At 46.9% G+C, this 23,705-nt stretch overlaps 2 protein-coding genes across 2 annotated transcripts in view; one reads left to right on the top strand and one right to left on the bottom strand.

Annotated features, from left to right (window-relative positions):
• LOC140588972 (mitochondrial nicotinamide adenine dinucleotide transporter SLC25A51-like) overlaps nucleotides 1–23,705 on the bottom strand; it is a 67,487-nt gene that overhangs the window by 21,993 nt on the left and 21,789 nt on the right. The window lies entirely within an intron of this gene.
• LOC140588694 (mitochondrial nicotinamide adenine dinucleotide transporter SLC25A51-like) lies at nucleotides 1,015–2,314 on the top strand. The gene is made up of 2 exons (XM_072710568.1): nucleotides 1,015–1,590; nucleotides 2,191–2,314. The coding sequence occupies exon 1, from the start codon at nucleotides 1,015–1,017 to the stop codon at nucleotides 1,543–1,545; it is 531 nt and encodes a 176-aa protein (XP_072566669.1). The 3' UTR covers nucleotides 1,546–1,590; nucleotides 2,191–2,314.

Below are 23,705 nucleotides of genomic sequence, written 5' to 3'. Positions count from 1 at the left end.
GGCACACTCACATACCAGTCACTCACACATGCACACCTATGGGGAACTCCAATCAGCCTCAGCATGTCTTTGGACTGTGGGGGGGGGGGAACCCAGAGGAAACCCCACAACGACACAGGGAGAACATGCAAACTCCACACACATATAACCCAGGCGGAGACTCGAACCCAAATCCCAGAGGTGCAAGGCAACAGTGCTAACCACTGCACTACCATGCCACCCCATGTATGTGTGTATATTATTATTTATTTCTGACAACTGTAGATTACATTGATACTTATCTAAATGTATATGTATAGGTATAAATGTAACAAAATAATATATTTGTAATAGTAAAAGCTGTTTATAATAGCAATTATTAATAATAACATAATGGTGCTTTCCTGGCCTTTTTCCTGGTGAAACTCTGAATTACAAAATTAATCACTTTTGCTAGATCAGACTCAATACTAGCTGAGTCTTGCCAAATGTATACTAGTCGCGCTTGTGACATACGTGGATCTTCATTTTTTTACCAGCATCATCTTGCTGAATGAGCACTCTGCAGAGATGACTGGCAGGAATTGTCAAATTAAGAGTCTTTCCAGTTTGTACTTTTTCAAGCAATTCAGCAGCTCCAATGGGCTCATGAGTTATAGTTTTCTCCAAAATTTGATCGATGAACATGCAACTGCAGCAGCTAGATGGCTATATAATCTCCATTACAAGATCTTCAGTGATATCAGCAGGATATACCCTAGCTGTGACCCACGTGATGTCCAGTACACAGACATGTAACGATCGATGCACACAGATAATTTTTCCGCTTCAAACCACTTCGCTGTAATGACATGGTGGTTTAGCATTTTGGCCTCATGGTGACTGTTGCACACCACTTTTTTTCCCAGATTGCTTTACGTACGAATTTTAATTAATTTTTGAATGTTCGAATGTATCCGTATAATGATTATACGGATACATTAGAACATTCAAAAATTAATTAAAATTCGTACGTAAAGCAACGTGACCAGCAGCATGGCGGCCGTGTTGGCAGGCACGGTGGAGGCAAGTCTGACCCCCTTTGAGAGGGTCCAGACGCTCCTCCAGGACCAGCGGCACCACGTCCGGTATACAAACACTTTCCATGTATTCCGGACCCTGGTGCGAGCGAATGGTATGCGTGAGCTGTACCGCGGCACAGTGCCCATCCTGCTACGCAACGGGCCCAGCAACGCACTATTCCTCGGCCTCCGCGGGCCCATCAAGAGCAGCCTGCCTCAGGCCGAGACCCACGCTGGCCAGCTGGTCACTGACTTTGTCTCTGGCGGCCTTCTGGGAGCCACTCTGGGCTCCTTGTATTACCCACTGAATGTGGTGAAGGCTCGCAAGCAGTCGCAGGTGGGTGGAGCCTTCCAATCCACCTGGCAGGTGCTGCGCACCAACTACAACGAGCTGGGTGGTAAATTGAGCCACCTATACAGAGGGGCGCATCTAAACTACCACCGCTCCCTCCTGTCTTGGGGCATCACAAACGCTGCCTACGAGCTTTTTATGAAGCTCATGTGAACTTCTGGAAAGCCGGGCGAGCCTCTACTGCCCCACGCATCAATGGTAAGGGAAAGCTGTAGTAATATACTGTTTGTTGGCACTTCTCTCTTATTTGTATCTTTTTTGTATCTACACGCAATACAGATGCTCCTCTACTTACGAACAAGATACGTTCAGAACGGCCGTTCGGAACGTATCTTGTTCGTAAGTAGAGGAGCATCTGTATTGTCCAACTTCTATCTATGGATGTGGTGCTACAGTGTTTGTATGCGCAAAATACTGGATTTTTAGTTCTTATCAACTGGTATTGCTGACAGTGGCTAACACTGGACCTGGCTAGAACTGGTATTGCTAACACTGGCTTAGATCATCTAAAGAGGGACACATTTTGAGTAGATTAGTCTAAAACACTGGAAAACATTTGTCAAATTGGTGTTGGTTTTAGCATTACTTTGGTCGTTAGCTATATATGTGGAAAATGTTTTGAAATAGTATACAATCTATGACTAACTTTTGAACACAGAGAAGTACTGTGTTGTTTCAAAATATTGTTTTTAGGTGAATAAATAACAAAAATCCAAGAGCTCCATAAAGCTGTTATGTTAACAGTGTGTGTTTAAAATCTAATTGGACATGATCAGTGAAATGATTTTGGATCCCCAGAGGAGGACATCATTCCCTGGTCCATTATACCAGGAGGCAGAAGACCCCACCACATACTGTGTGAATGAGGACTTAACAGACCTGGCCACCCTGGTTTAAGCTGGAGTCTTTCATGCCATAACAGGTTAGAAATAATAATAATCAATGAGATTATTAATAATCAAAATGAGATATTACTCTTTGCTGTAAATGGAGAATGTGAATAAATGAATTTCAAACTGAAATTAAAGAAGAGATAGTTACAGTGCATTAGCATGATGCACTTACAGTACAGGCTGAATTTCATGTTTTAGGTGTTCATTATTAAGGGTCCAAAGCATGTAGTGCAATGGACCCTTATTGTATTTCTTAGGATTTTTCTCTTTCATTATTTTTCTTCCCTAAAACTGAATGGGCAGCCTAAACCGTAAAACCGAGGCTGACCAAATTTGGTAGGAAGATAGCTATTCCTACCCACTACTCAGATCATCCGACCCAAGTCTGTCAGTCAGATGTGGGCGCCATAGCGCCCCCCCAACACGTTTTGGTCAATATCTCCTGACCTGTTAGTCCTACATTCAAATTTTTTTTCTGCAGATACAGACTTGTCATTTGGACTATTAAGCTCCGCCTACTTAGATTTTTTTTGCTAATTTGCATAATTTGCAAATCCTACTTTTGCCTTAAAGTGCTACCCCATCCTACCAAATCAGACAAATGTGGTGTCAAACCAATCTGTCGTCTGAGCTGATGAAGAGTTATTGAAAGTCTGACATTTGTCTATCGTACGGCCACTAGTCACGCCCAAATTCCACCTAAATTTGGCCCATTTCAGTTTGACTGCTATAACTTGGTCATGCCATGGTCTACCTTAACCAAATTGGAAATCCTACCTCCCTGCACCATTCTGGGGACACTGTGCATTTCGTCAATAGGGGGCGCTACAAATACCTACTTCCAATATCTCCTGAACTGCTAGGCCAATCCAAGTGAAATTTGGCACATGTCTACTATGGCCAAGCCTGAGGTCATACTCTTACTATGGCAGCCATAAGTCATAAAATGGTGGAGATAATTAGCCAATCAAAATCAAGCATGCATTTGACAGGCCTAGCAATCACCAATCTGACCTAAATCTGGATGGTCCTTTTGTCTACAGACTTTGACCTCACCCTGATAAGGCCTCCTCAGTCTGCCAGTTGGGGGCGCTACAGTGACAACTTTTGCGTTTCTGCCTATTTCTCCAGAATTTTCAAGCCTACAGTTGACATTTATTGCCAGGTCAATTCAGTATGATACAGACGTGGGTGAGTGCTGGTGAGACCAGTGTTCTGTCTGAACTTTTACCAGTGGATTGCTGCTGTTTTAGCTCGCCACGGACGTCAGGCAGAGGTGGAGGCACAGCGATCATACAGTATATAAAAAGGATTATAAATGTAAGCAATGCTTCCTACAGTCCTCATATTCTAGTTTTGAACTAACCTCGTTTGAGGTGAGTCGCACAAATCCGTTTTTTTGCGCTGTCATTTATCGTCCCCCAGAATACAATAAGAACTTCATAAATGTCTTTTCTGATTTTTTATCTGGGATTATGCCCCATTATGATCATGTTCTTATTGTTGGAGATTTTAATATACATGTGTTTTGTCATGATAAACCACTGGTAAATGATTTCTTAAACCTTATTGACTCTTTTAACCTGGTGCAGTCCGTATCTGGTCCTACACATGAGCATGGTGTAGGATCACGCAGGCCCCACAGCCAGTATTTTATGGCCGCTAAGGGAGTGAGTCGGCCATGCCAAGATCTCCCTCCGTACCTCTTTGACCCAGGGCCCCTCTCCAGGAAGCCGAAGCCCGCATTCCAATGTTTATGGCCCTCAAACGGAGGACCCAGATAGTGGAAAGGGGGGGAGATCCTGCATCTCTCTGGAGTGGGACAAAGCTAAAATCATATGCCATCTATTGTGTATTTGATTGTGTGTTATCCTCACTATTAGTTGGCATCATTACTGTAAACTTGGTGGATGTGTATGTGTCAGTCACAATTGTCTTTTATTTTTCTTATGAATGTCCCGTTGTATCTTTGCCACTTGGACAATTATATACATATATATATATATATATATATATATATTAATAGGCACAGATAGGTAAACACTGGGGTTATCCAACCACGTGCTCACACCTCTCTCAGAGAATAGGGGAAATGAGTTTAAGTGGTGTAACCAAGTAGGTAGAAATGTTTGAGCACATAGTTATTTAGTTAATAGAACTAAGGAAGGCCCCCACCCCTCACCAAAAGGGGGGGGGAAGGGGTAGAAATGCGGTTGCTTATCTATGCCTTACAGTCGTAAATCAGAGATTCGCGCTCTTTTCCTGCCTCCCTTTGTCTGAAAGAGACTATGCAATGTATGTTAAAACTTGTGTACTGAACCCCTTTTAATAGCCCAATTTGCTACATTTTATAATTTTGCAATGTATAATCAACACTGTTCTTTCACTGAAGTAAAGAAAGTTACCCAAGCCATCCTTAATTAGGACACACTGTATGCAATGGGGTACAGCTTCAGTAAAATATACCTGAACTTGTCACAGCTGTGAGATATGCCACCTAGCCATGTATTCTGTACATTGATGGCAATAATAAGCATGCACCTCATAAGAGGAATTATAAATTAATCAATGAAAATTAGCAAAGGTTTGGATCAAAGGTGGAATATCATGTTTGGTATCAATGTCATCCTAAATTATGTCCGAATGTGAATCCGGGGACGGATTATTACACAATTGAACCTATCCAAAGCTAAATTACTTAATTAAAATCAGCACAAAAGTTGGCCAAAGACCACCATAAATCTATGGTGCCATTCGGGGAGCCTGCAACCGGCCCCTCGGATCCAGGTACCAATTCTCATTGGGTATGAGTTGGACCCTGGGTCATGAATATTCATGGAGCCCACGGGGCATAAAAACCTCACACCCGGAGGAGGAGAAAAAGTCATCGAAAAACGTCATCGAAAAAGGAGAAGAAAACGTAAAGCCTCCAATCCAAGACTGCGGGAGAAACTACGCGCGGAGAAGATTAAATCTACCATCGAAACTACGAAGCCTCTTCGCCGCGAGTTTCAACAAAAGACAAAGCTGATCCCCGCTGCAATCACGTAAACTCACCGACAACTCTCTAATAAGCAACTAGTACCGACTGATCTACGCCGAAATCTGGGTTGCCTGTTTAGATCCTAGGCTTGCCGTTGCAGAACAGTATTTAATCAAAGCTTATCACTGTTTCCTACTGTAAATCCATTTTCCGTAATTTCGTTATTGTGTTTGTATGTATTATGTTTAATGTTTGTCCTGTTTTAGTGTAGTATTAGAATAAACGCATGCTGTTCACATTTTAAATCTCCCTCTCTGTGCTTACAATAAGTCACTTTATTGGTCTGAATCCCGTTACTGAGCTTTGAAGTCCCACTCGCGTCCTCAAGTATCGCGAGACTCTCTCTTTGGCCAAGAGCTGAGTCGCTAGGTTACAGAAAGAAGCTAACCCGGTGGACGGGCAGCTATCTTAGACTGAGTAGTGATACCAACGAATGAATTCCATTCACATTCTGGACTTAAATCATCCAGATCTTTACCAAGTGGGACTAATATAAAGACTGTGATATCGGAACAACAACTCAAACCTAATATTCCCTATTTAATTGTGTATGAATTAATAATTAATTAATTCATAATCAATTCCCCTGAACATTGGTGGGAAACCATCCCCATTTGAGCTGTTCAATTCCTACATAATTGGTGGAGAATTGCGGGTACCGATTTAAACTTATTGTGAGCACAAAATTTAAACTTTTACAAGCAGACAGTCGAATAGGCATTACTGTTAACGGATTGCATTGGTTGACGATTGAGCGAACCGCAGTCAAAGGCATCAGAACGGAACTACGCGGGTTCCCTACTGTGCCTTACTAGTAGTAGTTTGTTTAAATTTTGCGTTTTATTTAAGCATTTTATTTTAGGTTTCGTTTTCTTAACTGCAGTAAACGCTTATCCTATATCTGACGAGATTCTCAGGTATAGTGCGTTGTTTCCAGGATAGATTCGGACGAGGTTCTCCGTCTCTAACATCCTGCCAGAGATCTCTAAATTAGCCAATAGGAATTTTTGTTACGAGGATCTAACCTGAATTCCATTGTGCTTAGACTCCCTGAGTTAAGACCGATAGCGTAGCTAACTATCCTCTTACTCATACGTTTGTGCCTGCTTTAGGAAAGAGCAAGCTTAACGCCACCACGGGCAAATAGCCGGAGGGTGTGTGTGTTATTTAACGGGAGTCTGGTGCAGAAAACCCGCCGTGGTATAAGCACCATTCGCGACGTGACGCGACAGCACATTCGCTGCTTGGATCCGTCGCCAAAAGGCAAGCGCCGCCTTGCTGTCGTAGTAAGGTTCAGAGGTCTTAAGCCGCGCACCGCGCAGACCATAGTGTGCTTGCATTAAAGGTCGATTTTCTAGCATTGGCAAACCAGCATTGTCTAGCGATCGCCTCGATTACGAGTGCCGTCCACGAACGCCACCGTAATCACATCTGGGTCGGATAAGGCCGCAGGCCTGCCCCGACGCCACTGCAGGGGTCACAAACGCCTCCCACCGAGGGAGTAAAACCCCATAGAGCCTCTAGTGGGCCGGCCTGGAAGTACCACGCCATTTTGGATTGCGCCTCTAGGCGTCAACCATAGAAGTACAACGCCATTTTGGATCGCGCCTCTAGGGGTCAACCATAGGAGTGCTACGCCATTTAAATTGCGCCTCTAGTGGTCAGCTCCGAAAACACTGAATTGGATCCAACGGCATTGTACTCTGAGCAGAGGTCAACCATAGGACTACTTTTATGTAACTTGGTGGCATCTAATTAGTTAATTGTTACGCAATCAACTTGTGTTTATGATAAATTAATTAGAATCTCATTTGATTTAATTTTACTTTTACTTTCCCTGTTTCATTTTAATTTGGGCTTTTCACATTTTATGATTTTAATTGCTCCCTTCCCCCACACAAGGACTTATGCAAGGGTTGAATTAAATACATAAAATCAATAATAATAAATCAGTTACTTGCCCTACCACCTCAGGCAGCGGTTGGGGTTCTGAGTGTGATCAGTCAAGCTTTTCCGGTACTGGGTGTTTACCATCCGCTCTAATTGGTGGAGCTTGTCCGAGTTGCTGCTGTCACTGCTTGCGATCTTACAGTTTGTCAGAACTGAAAGGGAAGTTCTCAGCAATTGGATGCCCAAAAGCGCGCCAGCTGGGCTGCACCCACTGACTCATTAAGGGCAAGGTTGGCAGGTATCTCGGGAGGTCATTACAAGTTTGAGCAGGACCTCGTCTAGGGCAAAGTTCAGGAGAACAGCCCTAGCTTGGACTCTCAATCGGTTGGGTGACACCCGAGTGCCGTTGCGCCGTCTCTTGTTCGAGTCAGGGCCAGGCAGTGCGCCCAATAAGCTGAGCCCCACCTGGGTTGTCTCAGTTGTGCGTACAGAACACGCCCTTTCCAAGTTGACATTGCTGGGGATCGGGGGAGTGGGAGCCGGGCTCGGGCCTGCTTGGCTAAGATTGAGCTGTGGGACGTGCCTGGTCCGGGAGAGACACCTGACAGCATTCAAACCCCTCCACTCCAGTAAATAGCTTAACACCGCGACACACCGCATAAAGGCAAGCAGAACAGAACCTGCCAATTTTCCCTCTTCTGGTTGAATCTGATCTGCAACAGCAAGCCAGGTTTTGAACGCGGTCCCACTGCTATTGCTGCTGGAAATTCTCCTTGTTCCCCCAACTTCCCTTCTTTCTCTTGACAGCCCATCAGTAGTCACACACACAGCCGGTGGTGTGACTCCTTCCAGACTTAGCTGTCGTTTCTTCTTCCTACCACAGACGCTCACAGGGAACAACTTTTCTTTATTTATTTTGTCTGGGTAACCAGTTTCGTGGTTCAATACACCCGCCCTGTTACCCATTGACGGGCCCTAGTCCTATTTGTTTTCTTTTCCTTTCTTTGATTTGTCACCTCAGTTTCAGGTAGCAGGCCACCCGCCTAGCCCATACCCGTCTGAGAGCAACAGACCTCTAGTGTCACCCTTCAGTTAATCAAGTCACTATGGCCCACAGAGAAAGCCCCCTGGACCAATGGAAAGCCTTAGGCACCTGGCTGGACGTCATGACTGGCGATTTCCTGCCCGGTCACACGGAGCTCATACAGGGAAAAGGCATGGACCAAATTGATGAGGACATTGCTGAACTCATGGCCACGCCCCCTACTCAGAAGCCCGGGAGCAAAGAGCTAACCAAAGTACTCGGCTCCCTAGCACACAAGCTTCTAGCCAGGCTGATGATGGGTGAAGAAGAAACCTCCCGCCTCCAGGAACAGGTGCAAATCCTCGAGCAACGGGATGGAGACACCCGAAGACTACTGGCCGAGAGTCATCAAGATGCTATCCAAGCACAAGATCGCATCGAGAAGTTGGAGCAAGAACTCCAGCAAAAGAGGACCCCATCCCCAGAGAGGGAGGAGACCATAGAAGATGACACACATAAACTCACTGAAGAGCTTCAACAGGCCCTGGAAGAGCTCCGAGTTCAGGCTGATCAACGAGAACAGAAAGCCAAAGCCACCCGAGAGGACCTCACGGCCAAACTCAACCAGGTTGAAACCCTGTTGGATAGAGCCGACAAAGAGCTCCAGGAAAGGAACAACCGAATCCAATCCCTGGAGGACCATCGGGGAGAAGCCCAAAGGCAAGTCCGCGAGCTCAGGCACCAGGTGACGGACCTCCGAGAACAGCTCAGTGACGCTAAGAGGAAGCACCAGGCTGATGCTACGGAACTTGACCAGTTGAGCCAAGAACTCGAATGGGCGCGCGCAACGAAGGCAGAATATGAAACGCCGTACAACCCAGCAAGAGCACCAGGGTCCCCTCCTACCACACTACCGCCCCCAAGGCAGTTGTATCCGGCTCCAGTGACTACTCACAGGGTGGAAGGACCACCCCACCTATCCAGCAACTTCAAGGAACCAAGCGCCTGGAGAGCCCATTTCAAGGGAGACTCCCCAGACGGCACGAGCCTACCAAGACCAGTCCCTCACTACCACAGACTCACCACCAAAGAGCTGGATAAGGTAGCCCGGAACGTGAACAAGTTCACCCCTGACCCTACGGGCGGCCACGACATACATGCCTACTTACAAGATGTTGACTTCCACCTCCAAAGGCTGGACAATGTGACCCATGAAGATAGACTCTACCTCATCAGGATCACCTCCAGCCTAGAGGTCCGCAGCTTCTTGGATCGACAGCCAGATCAAGTCAAGATGGACCCCAAGCTGCTACATGAAGCACTGACTCGAGAATTCTCTGATCCAGAGTCAGAACAAGGTCTTACTACGGCACTCGACGTCAGACAGAGTAGACAGGAAACGTCCCAAGTCTACTACAACCGCTTACGGCGAGCCTACTTCGGGTCCAAAAATGAGCCAGGCATGGAAGAAGATGTAAACTTCAAGATTCTCTTCCTCCGGAATCTCCATCCCACCGTGAATCATCACATCGGGCTCATGGCGTGCCCCCACACCATGACCAGCCAGCGGCTGCGAGACTTGGCAATCAAGGCCTATAACAAGCAACGAGCAGCAACAACAGAGAAACCACCCAAGCCTACCACAGTGCTGAACCTGGTGACGCAAGACCACAGCCTACCCTTAGAAGGTGGCCACTCTCAACCCCCTGCTCCAACCCGTAACCATGGTTGGAAGGTCACGGGCCCCAGAGAGCGATACCCCAGCTCACGCCCTCAGCAGGCAAAGACCCAGCCAGGTCAGTGGGAGAAACAGCGCCACCATAACAAGGGCAAGCCACAAGCACGGGATTCGTGGAACAAGACGGAAGACCGGCGTCCTAACTCCGGCTCTCCCCCGAGACCGCGAAGAACCCTACCACGGAACCAGTCCGATGGAACAAGGGATTTGGAACGGGATGCAAAGCCGGAACCGTCCAAGAAAGAGGAGGAGTCCACCCTGCTTCAAATGCTGCGCGACTTCTTCGAACAGAATCCTCCCAAGAGTCCCAGGAATTTTCGAGAGAAAGATCCCAAGTGACTAGGACGAGAGGGCCAGCCGTCAGCTGAACCCGCACCTGACCATACCCGTGAATTGCCCTGGCCTTCAACCCCAGGCAACGTTCGAACCCCACCGGTCATTCCTATCATAACCAGGGAAGAAGCCCTGGCTCCAATAGAAAAACCTGCGGACTCACACCTCATTGTCACAGTTGATGTTGCTACCTCCACCACAGAACCCGACCAGGGAGATGAGCCCTCGCCTGTGCCTGACAGCGTTGTTCTGGTGGTGTGTCGTGATTCGGAACACCAACCCGACGATGGCAACACCTCGCCAATCTCCGTCCAGGCCCCTGCACCGCGATTCCTGGGGGACTTGGTGGAAAGGGGGGTTGCCAAGAAGCTGTATCTATCCCTCACCCTAGAGGATGTGATCACCTTGGAGGCCCTCATCGACACGGCAGCAGACATCACGCTCATGTCTACCAGCCTCTTCCTACAGGTGCAACACCTAGCGGCTTGGGAGAACAAAACCCTCCAGCCCAAGAAGTGCTCCCTGGACGTGCAGGCTTATTCACCAATAGGCACCAGGATCGAACACGTGATGCCACTCAACTTGTCCATTGGCCCAATGAACGTGATGCACCCCATATACATTTCCCAACTCGAATCCATCCCTCTCCTCATTGGAAAAGACCTCCTGAACCGGTTTGAGCCACTGCTGGACCTGCAGCGCTTAAAAATCTGGGCTCAGGTCCGAGAACCACTGCCCTTACCGGCATCCAACACCGTCATAGGGGAATGCCAAACCTTGGCTGTCTCCCCAGACTTCACTCCGCACCAAGGAAAAGACTCCCCTCCAGATCAGCGTCTCAACGCAGGAGACCCATACCAGCGACATGACTCCTTCCTGTGCAGCCTGGATCCTACGCCGGGACCCTATCGTCCCAAGGTCAGGGACGGCATTCGGCTCCAAGGCATGGAAGTCATGGACGTGGTGATGACTTTGGGGGTGGAAAAATCCGCTATTAGCCAGAAACTGTACGAGGAACTAAGGCAAAGAGACGTTCCCGTGCCACATGCCAGTAAAGCCTCGAGGTTCCCGCTGAGCACGGACCCGGAGTCCACTGTCTCAGCCACAGGCATCTGTGCCCTGGACCTCGTCTGGAACCAGCGATCTCTGAGGCATTACTTCACGGTCATCCCAAGTCTTCCACACTCGGTCCACATTGGTGCGGATCTACTGGTCAGAATGGCCATCCAAGTGGACACAATCAACAACGTCCTTTGGACCTCCCTACGGGGACAAATGCACCAATCCGAGGTGAACCTTGACAACCTCCGTTCAGGACAGACCATTCCGGAAGCATGCGCAATGGTCACCGAACGAACTGTGACACTCCCCGCATACAGGAAAGGCATCTCGATGCGCCTGAACATGCAGAAAGGCCAAACGCTAGACCACTCCATGGCCTTTTTCCAGCCGTCCGCCCAAGCAACGGAATTGGGACTCACCCTGGAGGCCATGCCGCTCCTGGAGGTAACAGGTCGGACAGTGTATGTGCTCGTCAATAACTGCACGGCAGCCGACATCACTGTACCCAGGGCAACCAGGGTAGGATGGCTCATCAGCCAACAGTTCCATGATTTTGACCTAGCACTTCCGGTGATTGGTCAGATCCCCACTAACTTGCTGACAGCCCAGCTGGACAGAGATCGGCTGTTCACAGCACCAACTGGCGCCATCGCCATTACTTCCACCGTACCGGTGACGAAGGAGGCGGTATGTAGAGTTGAACTCACAGATGAGCAACATCTCACAATTTGTGCCATAACCACAGACTCAGAAGCGGTCAAACCCCCAAATCAGTCGATGCCGAAGTCCACAGAGGAAATCAGTGAACCCTACACTGGATTTGAGGCGGAAGTACGGCAAATCCTCAAAGACGCCGACGCTATTGACTGTGATGAAGATCGCCAAAAGCTTCGTCAAGTCATCTATAAGTATAAGGACTTCTTCGCCAAAGATTCTCTGGACTGTGGACTCACGGACATTCACACGGTCCGCATCCCCACTCGACCAGGGGCCCCGCCAACATTCGTGAAGCAGTACAAGATACCCATCGCTTCATACGAGCCTGTGCAGGACATCGTCGATGCCATGTTGGAAAAGGGGGTCATCCGACCGTGCAACAGTACATACTCAGCCCCCATCTGGCCAGTTCTCAAACCGAATGGGAAATGGCGCCCCACCATCGACTACAGGAAACTGAACCAGCAAGTGCCTCTGTCCCGTTGGCCCATGACACAGCTGGAACAAGACCTCCCCAGAGTCGGTGGTGCCAGAATCTTCTCCACTATGGATGTGGCCTCAGGATTCTGGACCATCCCAGTGCACCCTGAAGACCAACATAAGCTGGCATTCACCTTTGCCAACAGACAATACACCTTCACCAGGTGCCCCTTTGGTTATGCCAACTCGCCGGCTGAGTTCAACATTTTCCTGAACAAGGCACTGCCTGACGCAAGAGCTCGAGGAAACCTTGTCTATGTGGATGACATTCTGGTCCGAAGCACCACAATGGACGCTCATCTGCTTGAACTTGACCATGTTTTAGGACAACTGGCTACAGCAGGTGCTAAAATTGCCCTCCACAAAGGCCAGTGGTGCAAAACCAAGGTCAATTATGTTGGCCTGTTGGTGGGCCCAAACGGTGTTGAGCCCCAGTCCAGCCGCACCCAGGCCATCCAGAACATCAAGGCGCCCTCTAACCTGTCAGAATTGCGCAGTTTCCTAGGGGTGTGCAACTACTCCAGACAGTTTATCGAAAACTACGCGGACGTTGCCAGACCACTGACCACCCTTCTGAAGAAGGATATCCCATTTCAGTGGACCACAGAACAAGAAGAGGCCATGACAGAACTGAAACGGCTTTTGTGCTCAGCACCCTGCCTGGCTTACCCAAACCCGGACAAGGAGTTCCACTTGGAAGCAGGCTTCTCGAAGGACTGTCTGAGCGCAGGGTTGTATCAAGTCTATGACCAAGACAGGCGTGTAGTTGCCTATGCCAGCAAAACCCTTCTGGCACCAGAACGCAAGTATTCCGATTGTGAAAAGGCACTACTCTGCACCGTTTGGGCAATGACGCATTTCTCCAACTACATTGGGGGACAGAAGACCATCATTGAAACTAACCATCAACCTGTCACGTTCCTCAACAGCCAGCGCATCAGAGATGGGGTGGTCACTAATTCACGCATAGCCACCTGGCTGATGACACTCCAGGGCCGTGACATCGACATCCGGTATGCCCAAACCCAAAAGCTACCCCTTGGGACAGGACTAGCTAGCTGCCAAAACTGCTCTCAGGATGAACCATCAGCAATCAGTGTCCCTGACCCACAGACGGTGATGGAGCCATCTCACCATCACTACTTTGATGAGAACGTCTGTAAGGACATGGCCACCGTTTATGTGGACGGGTGTGCTTTCAACCATCAAGGAAACCTGAAAGCCGGGGCAGGTCTCACATGGCTCCGAGACGATCCACTCCCACCACAGCAGTTCAAGCTGGGCCCCCGCACGTCACAGTATGCGGAACTAGCAGCGATTTTGATTGCCTTGGAATTGGCTGCCAAACAGGGCATAAAGGATTTGCTGATCTGCACGGACTCCAACTATGCACGACTCAGCTTCCTATGCCATCTCCCTCACTGGCAGCAGAATGGCTTCAAGACATCAGGTAACAAGCCAGTCAAACACCAGGAACTGCTGCAGACGTGTGACGCACTGATAATGTCGCACGACATGCACATTTATTGGAAAAAGGTCCGTGGTCACTCCAGACTCCCAGGCCTGGACAAGACCTACAATGACCAAACAGATGCACTCGCCAAAGCTGGAGCGTTGAACGGAGACCCGTGGGAGTTTCAAGCCCCCCCACCCAACCCGGCTGTGCATGCCATCACTCGCCGCCAAGCTCGTGAGCTGGCCTTGGCTCCAGCATCTTCCTTCCTGGACCTCGGCCCTCAGCTTACTGACTCAGACGTTGTCTCCCTCCAATCTGCTGATGCTGTGCTCAGCAAGATCTCCGATCACCTCCGCGACCCCGCCACCAACCCGATTTCGGCCACGGATCTCGACGCCTCCGCAGATCTCCGCGTCCTCATCCAACTCCTCGCCTTTCTGCGTCTGGTCAAGGGCGTACTTCTCTACGTCCCCAAGGATCACACTTCGCCACGGCTCGTGGTCCCTCGGGACCAAAGGGGGGTGATGCTACTCTACGCCCATGACGCACCCTGCGCGGGACACCGCAATGCCAAAGCAACCTATCAAGCCCTCAATCAGGTAGCTTACTGGCCTAACATGCGGCAGGACGTGACAGAATACGTGAAAGGGTGTCTGGTTTGCTGCCAATTTCAGCCAGCAAACCCAAACCACAAGGCCCCTCTACAGCGCCGAGGAATCAACTTCCCGTGGTCAGATCTGCAGATCGACTGGGTAGGACCCCTGACGAGATCGACCCGGGGAAACAAGTATTTCCTGACTGTCACCTGCCAGTTCACCAAGTGGGTAGAATGCCTACCAGCACCCAATGACACAGCCCAGACAACGGCATACCTGCTCATGAACCATGTGTTCTCCAGATTTGGCCTCCCGCTGAAGGTCAACTCAGACCGAGGCACCCATTTCACTGCCGAAGTGATGAAGGACATCTGGAAACTTCTGGGCATCAAAGCACAGTTCCATATCAGCCACCACCCTATGGCATCCGGCCAAGTAGAACGGACCAACAGAACCATAGTCGGTATGCTCAAGAAATACGTGGCATCAAATCAGAAGGACTGGGATGTAAAGCTACCGCTGGTACTCATGGCCATCAGGGCCACACCCCACAAGTCCACGGGAGTGTCACCCTTCGAACTAATGACAGGACGACAAATGACACTCCCTCTCCACCTCCTCTACCAAACAGGTGACCACAGCCTTGTCACAGCCTACACCACGCAGCAGTATCTGGACAGTCTGCACAAGCACCTAAGAGCTTCCTTCGCATTCGCCCAGCAGGAGTTGCAGAAGGCAGCAGAAGGCAGGAAAGCCTACTATGACCAGAAAACCTCACAGGAAGAACTCCAAGTGGGGGACAAAGTCTGGTACTACAACTTCGTGCAGCCGAGCAGTCGGAATTCCACACAACGACTCTCCAGGAAACTCCTGCCACGCTGGTCAGGACCGCATGAAATCGTGGACAAACTGTCCCCTGTAGCTTACCGTATTAAAATGAGCCGGGGCACTCCAGAAACATGCCTCAAGTGGGTTCACCGAAACCAAATCAGGCAACACCGAACCCAAGGAAGGCTGGGAAGACCCACTGATCATTCCCCAGTGGACCGTGGTCAGGATCAAGCCAGCCGTTCCAAATAAACCACAGCCAACCTTCAACCTTAAATATGTCCCCAAGCTCAAAGGGACAAGGAAACTCAGATGAGTAGACTAAGGTGGTGAGCCTGACTACTGGTATCTGAGTGACATTAAGTTTTCTTTTTAACTATTTATTTCATTTGGTTGTTGTTTTTGGTAAGGACCTGGGGTGGCTCACGCGTGCCCGGGAAATTACTGAAGAGGATACGGTTATGCATTTTTATTTGTCCCGTCTATTTGATTTCAGTCGTTCCCTGGCTGAGTGTTAGGGTTTTCAAACTCTCTGTCCCCTCTGCACCGGTGTGCACAATCCTCTCACTATCCTACCCTCTTTCACTACTCCTTAACCCTACTCCACAAGCTCAACCACCCGAGGCTCTGACCTAGCTCAGTGCCCCTCATAACACGACCTTTCATTGTCTACCCCCTGCCACTAGGAGGATGCTGACCCTGCTCCTGACGTTACTCTGGATGGCAAGAGCAAGGACCCAGTCTGAGACGGTTGTTCCTGGGCCTCCATCAGGCATCGTTTTGAGGGAACAACCGGGCCTATTGATTACCAACTGCCGTACCCACACGCAGAGGGTATTCGTCCGTCTCGACCCCTACGAGGTCTACCGAACCCATTACCCCAATGAAAAGCCCCAGGCTAGTTGGGCGGGTGTCAAGTGGACTCAGGACGCCCTTCACCATGCCGCTGCGGACACTACCTATATGTTGCAGCAGTTACAAAAGATGACTGTGACCCAAGCCGAATTAAGCGGTTCCAATCCCCGGCCAAAGAGGTTCCTGGGGGCGCTGCTAGGGGCTGCCGCAGCTGTAGGCACCCTTTTTAATATTGGGTTTACCACAGTCAATGCCATAAATTTAGCCACCGTACGGCGTCACGTCAGCGAATTGCAGGACGAAATTCCCAAACTCCAAGAACAGATTCGCGCCCAGAAGGAGGCGTCCCAAGCTATCGGTAAAACCGTGCAGGGCACCATCGTTGTGGTAAACACTCATAGTGTCATCCTCAACCAGACAGTGAAGGCCGTAAACCAACTTTTTCACGTTCTTCAGAACGACTATGCGCACACGCAAGTCGTTTCGTTGTTGATGGGGGACATGCTTCGCGAGAAGTTCCTCTTTGGATAGCTTGGCCATGGGTAGAATACCACCGTACCTGGTGCCCTTGAGCCTAGTGCAAGACATCCTGGCCAGGGCCACACTGGGAGCTGTACAGTCCATACAAGCCCATTTAGCTTATTCCCTGGGAAGCGCTATACCATTATACGTTGATCCCATTCTCCGGGAAGTAGCATCCCTCGTGAACCTGCCCATTATAGACCCAAACAGCATCTACCGCCATAAACCGGTGTTGTCCCCACTCACTCCTGCCTCCAAAGCCTGATGCCAACGGTCGACTCCCTTCTACCATACTACCCAGGCTGTCAAAAGGATGGGAAGTTTCTGTGTCGTGTCTTGTGATGGTGATCCCTTTTAGCTCTTTGTCGCCTGAATGATGGCAGTGCCATAATCAGCCGAAAGGGGGGATATGTAGGATCACGCAGGCCCCACAGCCAGTATTTTATGGCCGCTAAGGGAGTGAGTCGGCCATGCCAAGATCTCCCTCCGTACCTCTTTGACCCAGGGCCCCTCTCCAGGAAGCCGAAGCCCGCATTCCAATGTTTATGGCCCTCAAACGGAGGACCCAGATAGTGGAAAGGGGGGGAGATCCTGCATCTCTCTGGAGTGGGACAAAGCTAAAATCATATGCCATCTATTGTGTATTTGATTGTGTGTTATCCTCACTATTAGTTGGCATCATTACTGTAAACTTGGTGGATGTGTATGTGTCAGTCACAATTGTCTTTTATTTTTCTTATGAATGTCCCATTGTATCTTTGCCACTTGGACAATTATATACATATATATATATATATATATATATATATATATTAATAGGCACAGATAGGTAAACACTGGGGTTATCCAACCACGTGCTCACACCTCTCTCAGAGAATAGGGGAAATGAGTTTAAGTGGTGTAACCAAGTAGGTAGAAATGTTTGAGCACATAGTTATTTAGTTAATAGAACTAAGGAAGGCCCCCACCCCTCACCAAAAGGGGGGGGGAAGGGGTAGAAATGCGGTTGCTTATCTATGCCTTACAGTCGTAAATCAGAGATTCGCGCTCTTTTCCTGCCTCCCTTTGTCTGAAAGAGACTATGCAATGTATGTTAAAACTTGTGTACTGAACCCCTTTTAATAGCCCAATTTGCTACATTTTATAATTTTGCAATGTATAATCAACACTGTTCTTTCACTGAAGTAAAGAAAGTTACCCAAGCCATCCTTAATTAGGACACACTGTATGCAATGGGGTACAGCTTCAGTAAAATATACCTGAACTTGTCACAGCTGTGAGATATGCCACCTAGCCATGTATTCTGTACATTGATGGCAATAATAAGCATGCACCTCATAAGAGGAATTATAAATTAATCAATGAAAATTAGCAAAGGTTTGGATCAAAGGTGGAATATCATGTTTGGTATCAATGTCATCCTAAATTATGTCCGAATGTGAATCCGGGGACGGATTATTACACAATTGAACCTATCCAAAGCTAAATTACTTAATTAAAATCAGCACAAAAGTTGGCCAAAGACCACCATAAATCTATGGTGCCATTCGGGGAGCCTGCAACCGGCCCCTCGGATCCAGGTACCAATTCTCATTGGGTATGAGTTGGACCCTGGGTCATGAATATTCATGGAGCCCACGGGGCATAAAAACCTCACACCCGGAGGAGGAGAAAAAGTCATCGAAAAACGTCATCGAAAAAGGAGAAGAAAACGTAAAGCCTCCAATCCAAGACTGCGGGAGAAACTACGCGCGGAGAAGATTAAATCTACCATCGAAACTACGAAGCCTCTTCGCCGCGAGTTTCAACAAAAGACAAAGCTGATCCCCGCTGCAATCACGTAAACTCACCGACAACTCTCTAATAAGCAACTAGTACCGACTGATCTACGCCGAAATCTGGGTTGCCTGTTTAGATCCTAGGCTTGCCGTTGCAGAACAGTATTTAATCAAAGCTTATCACTGTTTCCTACTGTAAATCCATTTTCCGTAATTTCGTTATTGTGTTTGTATGTATTATGTTTAATGTTTGTCCTGTTTTAGTGTAGTATTAGAATAAACGCATGCTGTTCACATTTTAAATCTCCCTCTCTGTGCTTACAATAAGTCACTTTATTGGTCTGAATCCCGTTACTGAGCTTTGAAGTCCCACTCGCGTCCTCAAGTATCGCGAGACTCTCTCTTTGGCCAAGAGCTGAGTCGCTAGGTTACAGAAAGAAGCTAACCCGGTGGACGGGCAGCTATCTTAGACTGAGTAGTGATACCAACGAATGAATTCCATTCACATTCTGGACTTAAATCATCCAGATCTTTACCAAGTGGGACTAATATAAAGACTGTGATATCGGAACAACAACTCAAACCTAATATTCCCTATTTAATTGTGTATGAATTAATAATTAATTAATTCATAATCAATTCCCCTGAACATTGGTGGGAAACCATCCCCATTTGAGCTGTTCAATTCCTACAATGGACACACACTGGACCTTGTTCTGTCATATGGTCTGCCTATTATTAACTTGGAGATCTCTGACTTTGTACTCTCAGATCATATGCCTGTGTTATTTAATGTTAGTTTTCACATACTGCAGTTAAAACTCGCGCTGTTACTCGGCGCTGTAGGGTTATTAATCCTTCCACGGCTGCACAGTTTTCTGCCGCTTTTAATCAGCTCTGTGGTCCTACAGACTCATCTAAAACAGAGGAGCTAACTTCCCGGTTTTATTCTTGCTGTCAAACCATCATGGACTCTGTGGCTCCATTAAAAACCAAGCAGCCTAAGGTTATACCTGAGCCTTGGTTTAATGACCGCACTCGTGCTGTTAAGAGGGAATGTCATCGAGCAGAACACAGATGGAAAAAGGATAAACTGCAAGTGTCTTTTCAAATCCTAAAAGACTGCTGGCATCACTACCAGAACACTGTTAAAGAGTCTAAAAGGGAATATTTTGCAAATATTATTTCTTCTAACAGCCATAATTCACGTGTGTTATTTCAGACTATTGACTCTGTTCTTAATGCCCCATCAAATGTCGGTTTAGAATTTTCATCTGATATGTGCAATAATTTTCTGAGCTTTTTTATAGAAAAGGCTGTCACTACCAGGGCTCTTATCACAGCTCCTAACTTTGATCCCTCTGTTTCTGTTTCTTGCACTGTTGTTTTTACTCAGTTTGAGCTTGTGACCCTCTCCACTTTAGGGGATGTGGTTTGCCATATTAAGCCCACAGGTTCCCCCCAGGATGTGTTCCCTCCACGATTTTTTAAAGAAATTTTTCTAGTATAGGCCGGTCTGTCCTTGACATTATTAATAGCAGTCTGTCCTCTGGTGTGGTTCCAGCAAAGTTCAAACATGCTATAGTGCAGCCACTACTTAAGAAATGTGGCCTTGATCACACAGTATTAGCAAACTATAGGCCTATTTCCAAGCTGCCTTTTATTTCCAAGGTTCTAGAGGAAATTGTTTCTCGTCAATTAAAATATTTTCTAGATGAGAATGGCATCTTTGAGGTTTTTCAGTCAGGTTTTAAAACCCTCCATAGTACAGAATCTGCATTATTAAGAGTATCTAATGACATCCTTTTGGCATGTGATTCTGGTAACCACGTTATTCTTGTCTTGCTTGACCTAACAGCTGCTTTTGATACAGTGGACCACAATATTCTAATATCCCGATTAAGTAATCTTGTAGGTATTGCTGGCACTGCATTAAGCTGGTTTAAATCTTATCTGACAAATAGAACGTTTTCTGTCAGCTTCTCTGCTTCCGAATCAACTTCTGCTTCTTTGTCATGCGGCGTCCCACAGGGCTCAATTTTAGGGCCATTGTTGTTTTTATTGTACTTATTGCCTCTGGGTTCCATCCTTAGAAAGCATGGGATTTCTTTTCATTGTTATGCTGATGACTGCCAAATCTATTTCCCACTGAAACAGGGAGGGTATGTCCATAAAACATCTTTTGAAATGCCTAGAAGACATTAAAGCTTGGCTGGCTTTAAACTTTTTAAGTTTTAATGAAAAGAAAACAGAGGTGTTGGTGTTTGGACCTAGTGGTCCCTGTGAGTCCTCCTCTGTTGATTTGGGACCCTTGGAAATTTATTTGAAACCTGTTGTTACTGACCTTGGTTTTGAGTTGGACAGTGATTTTAAATTGGACAACCAAGTTAGAGCGGTGGTAAAGTCCAGTTTTTACCATTTAAGGCAACTGGCAAGAGTGAAATCTTTTCTTTCAAGGCAGCACTTTGAAACAGTGATCCATGCTTTTATTACTTCTCGTTTGGACTACTGTAACTCACTTTATGTGGGTGTCAGTCAGTCGTTGCTCTCACGTCTACAGATGGTCCAAAATGCCGCTGCACGACTGTTAACAGGAACTCGTAAAAGAGAGCATATAACTCCTGTGCTGGCCTCACTGCACTGGCTGTCTATGTCCTTCAGAGTTGATTTTAAAATTCTAATGTTTGTTTTTAAATGCATTCATAATCTTGCCCCGCTGTACCTCTCAGAGCTTCTTCATTCCTACGCACCCTGTCGGTCTCTTAGGTCAGCTGACCAGCTGTTCCTGGAAGTACCTAGATCTAAGAGGAAGCTCCGAGGGGACAGGGCTTTTTCTGTTGTGGCGCCTAAATTGTGGAATAACTTGCCCTTGCACATTAGAGAGGCCCCTTCATTATCAACTTTTAAAATACGTCTAAAAACCCATTTTTATTCCCTGGCTTTTGGCCTCGGTGAGACTTAGTGAGATTTTCCTTGTAATTAAATTAGCTAGTAATAAATTAACTTATTTGCATTTTATTTATTTCCTATGAAAGTTGATTATTTGGTTTTAATGTACAGCACTTTGTGTCAGCTGTGGTTGTTTTAAAGTGCTTTATAAATAAAGATGATGATGATGATGATGATGATATGCCAAATCAAACAGCATGTAGAACTTGGTTACCCATCTTTGAATTTTTGCTTAATTTATATAGGTCTGATAACACGACTTTTCACGCTCGTCCTACGATTTTTTGCCAAACCTCTGTAAATCTGGTATCATTCAAATCAGGAGACAGACCTGATAAATAATTATCCAAAACATCCTAAAGTTTCTGTAAGGTAGGGCCATTTAGGTAAGCTTTAGGTCAGCTGTTCAAACCCAGGTGTGAGGACTCTTCAGCCAATCAGTCCTCTAATTAGTGACCTAATTAGGGAATTGCAGCGAAAACCTGCATACACACCGGCCCTTTGCGGATAAGATTGCCCACCCCTGATCTAGACCGTTCAGATGAGGGATCACGCACACCTGAATTGACTATATTACTGCATTGATTTAGCCTTTCTTTCTCTCCATTCAGACTATGTTTGTGTCACCAGACAACTATTTCTCATTTAATGTGTTCATTTGATCATATGAACTGTTCTTGTTTGTTTGTAGGTGAAAGTCAAATGGAAAGAATGGAAGAGTTGTAAGGCAGTTAACCCTCCACATCCTCAGATCTGGATTGTCATCTTCTAGTATTAGAGGGACTGGGCATCCATGCTGTTTCAGGTAGTTATGAAGAACAGCTGTTGCAATAATGACAATGCAGCATCTTCTTGGTGTGAATCAAAGTGTTTTCCGAAGGTACTGAAAACGACTCTTCCAAACATGCGCTCCACTAGACCCCTAGTGCGCATATGAGCTTGGTTGTAGCACCTTTGCTCAGGTGTAATTGGGTGCAAGTATGGTGTAAACAAAAACAGCCTTTGAGCATACCCATTGTCACCAAGCAATAATCCATTATGATCTCCTCTTTCAAACTGAGCATACAGTGATGAGTTAAGTAAACTCTTTAATCCATAACACTTTCCAATGTGCAACAATGTTCGAAAACTGTATTTGGGTAGTGCATACACCTGTATTCCTCACCATCTGGGGTAGAGGGACGTTTTATGATAAAATAGGTTCCGTCGATGCTGCCTATGACTCCTGGAAAGTTCCCATATTCATAGAATTGTACCGTGTAATTAACTTGGGTTGCAGCATCTGGGAAGTTCTCAATACACAAATGGCCTTGCATACTCTGCGAACAACTTTACACACTGTTGCTTCACTGACCCCACATAAATCCCCAGTTTCTCTGTGAAAGGTGCCACATGCCAAAAAATGTAAAGTGATGAGCACCTGCAGACTAACTGGAACAGGCTGTCCTCTTTGGGTCATGTATGAAAGACTGGGTTCCAAAAGAGACACGATCTCTACGGAATTTACTTTGTGCATTTGAAAACGATCTCGAAAACTGATTTCATCAAAAAATTGCAGTGGGTCACTTCTGTCAACAAGAATTTGTCTAGCAGGTGGTATTCGTTGATCATCATTGACACACTCCAAGTAATCCATGTGTCTTCTTCAGCAAACAACATTAATCTGAAGTTAAACCTGCCTGCTGGGAGGTTTTATTTAAACCTCAATTTATTCCTGGACTACCTCTAATCTTCCTTCATGAAACAAGCTTACTTTATTCAGGAATAGGCTTAGTCTAGTACTGTTTTATACCCTGACTGAGAAAGCAGATCTCTGTTAGTCTTAATCACTGTCTGGGAAACCACCCCTATGTCATGAACATTACGCTAGATGACAAAATGCTTTAATTCAGTCCTAGAAATTACCACACTATTCCCAGAATTAAACACTGTGTTCCTGTTGTCAGTGTCATATCAGAGATTGGTTGCACCATTTCAGTAGATCGTTAAACACACACCCCATTGGCAAAGCACAAATATCACCAAACAACCAATCAGAAAATACTCCTCTCTGTAATCAAACACGAGGGCTCAAAACTTAAGATCAATTAACACTTAACACTCCATCTGAAAACACTGTTTGTCAAATTGCTTCACACATGATGCTCAA

Source organism: Paramormyrops kingsleyae, chromosome 4 (assembly GCF_048594095.1).
Source record: "Paramormyrops kingsleyae isolate MSU_618 chromosome 4, PKINGS_0.4, whole genome shotgun sequence".
Taxonomy (NCBI): Eukaryota; Metazoa; Chordata; class Actinopteri; order Osteoglossiformes; family Mormyridae; genus Paramormyrops; species Paramormyrops kingsleyae.
The sequence above is the reverse complement of the archived record's forward strand: the minus strand, read 5'-3'. Positions and strand labels throughout refer to the sequence as shown.

Coding starts and splice junctions, on each gene's coding strand:
- LOC140588694 (XM_072710568.1), top strand. CDS start 1,015: ATGGCGGCCGTGTTGGCAGGCACGGTGGAGGCAAGTCTGACCCCCTTT.